The sequence below is a fragment of the Triticum dicoccoides genome, chromosome 1B (genome assembly GCF_002162155.2).
Source record: "Triticum dicoccoides isolate Atlit2015 ecotype Zavitan chromosome 1B, WEW_v2.0, whole genome shotgun sequence".
Taxonomy (NCBI): domain Eukaryota; kingdom Viridiplantae; phylum Streptophyta; class Magnoliopsida; order Poales; family Poaceae; genus Triticum; species Triticum dicoccoides.
This window is the reverse complement of record NC_041381.1, coordinates 630,449,880-630,452,823: the sequence shown is the minus strand read 5'-3', so window position 1 is coordinate 630,452,823 and position 2,944 is coordinate 630,449,880. Positions and strand designations below refer to the sequence as shown.

Genomic DNA, 2,944 nt, shown 5'->3' with positions numbered 1-2,944 from the left:
GGCTGTGGCGGGGCGAGGCGGGGGCGGGGGAGGCGGCCGGGGCAGGCGCGGCGGCGGTGGGGCCCTCCATGGCCGGAGAAGGAGGCCGGGGAGGAGGAGCAGTTGGCTCCCGCGCAAGCGAGGAGCGAGCGAGCAAGTGCGGGTTGGGGAGGGGGGGCGATTTTCCTCTCAACCCCTACTTCTACGGATTGCAAACTGGTTTGAGGGTTGGACCTCTAATTTTTTTTACGGGTTTGAGGGTTTAAAGGTTCTAGTCTACGGCATTTTTTCCGCAAAAACTGTAAAAAAGCAGTTATTTTTAGAGGTCTGAGGGTTTGAGGCTCTACTATTAACTTTGAGACGCCGCGGTGCTCTCGCTGCGGAAGTACGACCGAGAAGCTTCCAGAACCCCCAAACCCACATAAACCCTCTCCCCGTCCCTCGAACCCAGAGGCGCCACACGAGTTCGATTCTCGCCAAACCCCACCTCTCTCACACACAAAAACACGCGGCCATGTACCGGGCGGCGGCGGCGGCCATTTCGCGGTCCTCCTCCTCGGCGCTGCGGCGGCAGCTCGCCCGCGGCGGCTTCGGCGGCGGGGGCGGGGAGCAGCGGCAGTGGGTGCGCGGGTATGCGGCGAAGGAGGTCACCTTCGGCGTCGGCGCGCGCGCCGCCATGCTGCGGGGCGTCAACGACCTCGCGGACGCCGTCAAGGTCACCATGGGCCCCAAGGTTCGTCCGTTCCCCCCTCTCGCTCCCGATCAGCGCGGATTGGCCGGCGCGATGCGGCAGTCGGCGCGGATCTGGCGGGAAAACGCCTGGCCAGCTCGTAGGGTTTGATTTGTCGGCTGAGTTGGGTTGCTTGCTTGTGTCGCAGGGGCGCAATGTGGTTATCGAGAGATCGAACAGATCCCCTAAGGTCACCAAGGACGGGGTCACCGTTGCCAAGAGCATAGAGTTCGAGGACAGCGCCAAGAATGTCGGGGCGAGCCTGGTGAAGCAGGTCGCGGATGCCACTAACAAGGCAGCAGGAGATGGTAAGCACCGAGGGCTCTTGGAAATTCCTGAACTTGATAATCATCTCATCTACTTAGCTGTTTTGTTGAGCAAAGCATCCCCTTTTCTCTTTTATTTACATGCTAATAATTTCATGCCAGTGAGTGTGGTGTTAATTCTGATGTCTTACCTTCTCTATCATGTGTAGTTAATCCCTTTGTTAGCAAGTAGTAGCAGATTGTTGTGCTGCCCCAGGACTAGGAAGTTTTGATGCTAGTTCAGTCTATTTAACTGTTGTTGCTCGCTGCAATGTGATGTTCAGTCATTCGTGCCTGCAGTATTCCCACGACAGATGAATAGCAATAGCTCGTGCTTTGTATTATTTTTGTGCCTCACCTGTGTGGTGTGCCTCCAGGCTCTACCTTCAGATCCAGTGCACTAGTTCTGATCACTATGATCTCTACATGATTTGACCTACTTCTAGTTTAGGCCTAGTCGCCTAGATTACATTGTGATTTGATACTTGCCATATTTTATTCCTCATGCAGATGGAGTAACTAACAATTTCCCATATTTTGCGATCTGCACTAGTTCTCACAATTTGATTTCTACTGATGGATCAACTAATTTTAACCTAGGCATTCTTGAAGAAATCATTTAGTTTTCAGACATGCAATCACGCTGTACCGTTCTTTAGGAAAACGTGGGATTTGTTTCCAAACATTGTTACTCGTTGTTTTGCCATAAGTGAGATGAGAAATACTCCCTCCGTCCGGAAATACTTGTCCTCGAAATGGATAAAATGGATGTATCTATAACAAAAATAAGTCTAGATACAACCATTTCGAGGACAAGTATTTCCGGACGGAGGGAGTAGCTGGCATTTAATCTGAAGCAACATGCTATAAAGAGTAGGAACTTCTCATGTGTGTGGTCTCTGTGAAATGCCTTGTCCTTTCATCAAGATCTGAGGGTAGGGAACTACTTGCCTATTTATGTGAATGGAGCATCGCATGGCATTTACTTTGTTTCTGATCGTGTGGGTCAACAGGTACCACTTGCGCAACTGTGCTTACACAGGCAATTCTCACGGAAGGCTGCAAGGCTGTGGCAGCAGGGGTCAATGTTATGGATTTGCGGAAAGGCATAAACAAGGCTATAAGCGCCGTCACTGCTCACCTCAAAAGTAAAGCATGGATGATTGATTCCCCAGATGAAATAAACCAGGTAAGATACTCTCATTTGCTGCGGTGGCCTGTTATGTGTGCTTATGTATCTTTGATGTAGTTATTATTTGTATCTGCCATGGGTAATCAAAAATCATCATTATGATTCATTACTAGACACTACTCCCTCTGTAAACTAATATAAGAGTGTTTAGATCACTATTTTAGTATTCTAAACACTCTTATATTAGTTTACGGAGGGAGTACATAGTAACTTAACATTCATTGTTTGTACTTTAATTGGAAACCTGGCCTAGACATACCCACCTCAGTTTTGTCTTGTAAACCAGGTAGCTACAATTTCTGCAAATGGCGAAAAGGAAATTGGAGATCTGATATCAAAAGCTATGGGAATAGTTGGAAAGGATGGCGTCATTACTATTGCTGTGAGTGCTACCAGCTGTTTTTGCTACTATATTGGGTTTATCTGGTATTCTGCTACTAATTCTTACAAATGGGCAGGATGGCAAAACATTGGATAATGAGCTTGAAGCAGTCCAGGGAATGAAGTTGACTAGAGGCTACATATCCCCTTACTTTGTAACTGATCAGAAGACTCAGAAATGTGTGAGTTTTTATTTCCTTGGCGCAGTGGTAAAGCTGCTGCCTTGTGACCATGAGGTCACGGGTTCAAGTCCTGGAAACAGCCTCTTGCAGAAATGTAGGGAAAGGCTGCGTACAATAGACCCAAAGTGGTCGGACCCTTCCCCAGACCCTGCGCAAGCGGGAGCTACATGCACTG

General features: G+C 48.9%; 1 protein-coding gene across 1 annotated transcript in view; it reads left to right on the top strand.

The window, feature by feature from the left end:
- Positions 1 to 478: 478 nt before the first annotated feature.
- LOC119349232 (chaperonin CPN60-like 2, mitochondrial) overlaps positions 479 to 2,944 on the top strand; it is a 5,767-nt gene continuing 3,301 nt past the window's right edge. Inside the window, exons 1-5 of the mRNA XM_037617265.1 lie at positions 479 to 712; positions 858 to 1,017; positions 2,028 to 2,203; positions 2,493 to 2,588; positions 2,665 to 2,769. Coding sequence (XP_037473162.1) covers positions 494 to 712; positions 858 to 1,017; positions 2,028 to 2,203; positions 2,493 to 2,588; positions 2,665 to 2,769 — 756 coding nt within the window. The 5' untranslated portion in view covers positions 479 to 493. The remainder of the gene's footprint in view (positions 713 to 857; positions 1,018 to 2,027; positions 2,204 to 2,492; positions 2,589 to 2,664; positions 2,770 to 2,944) is intronic.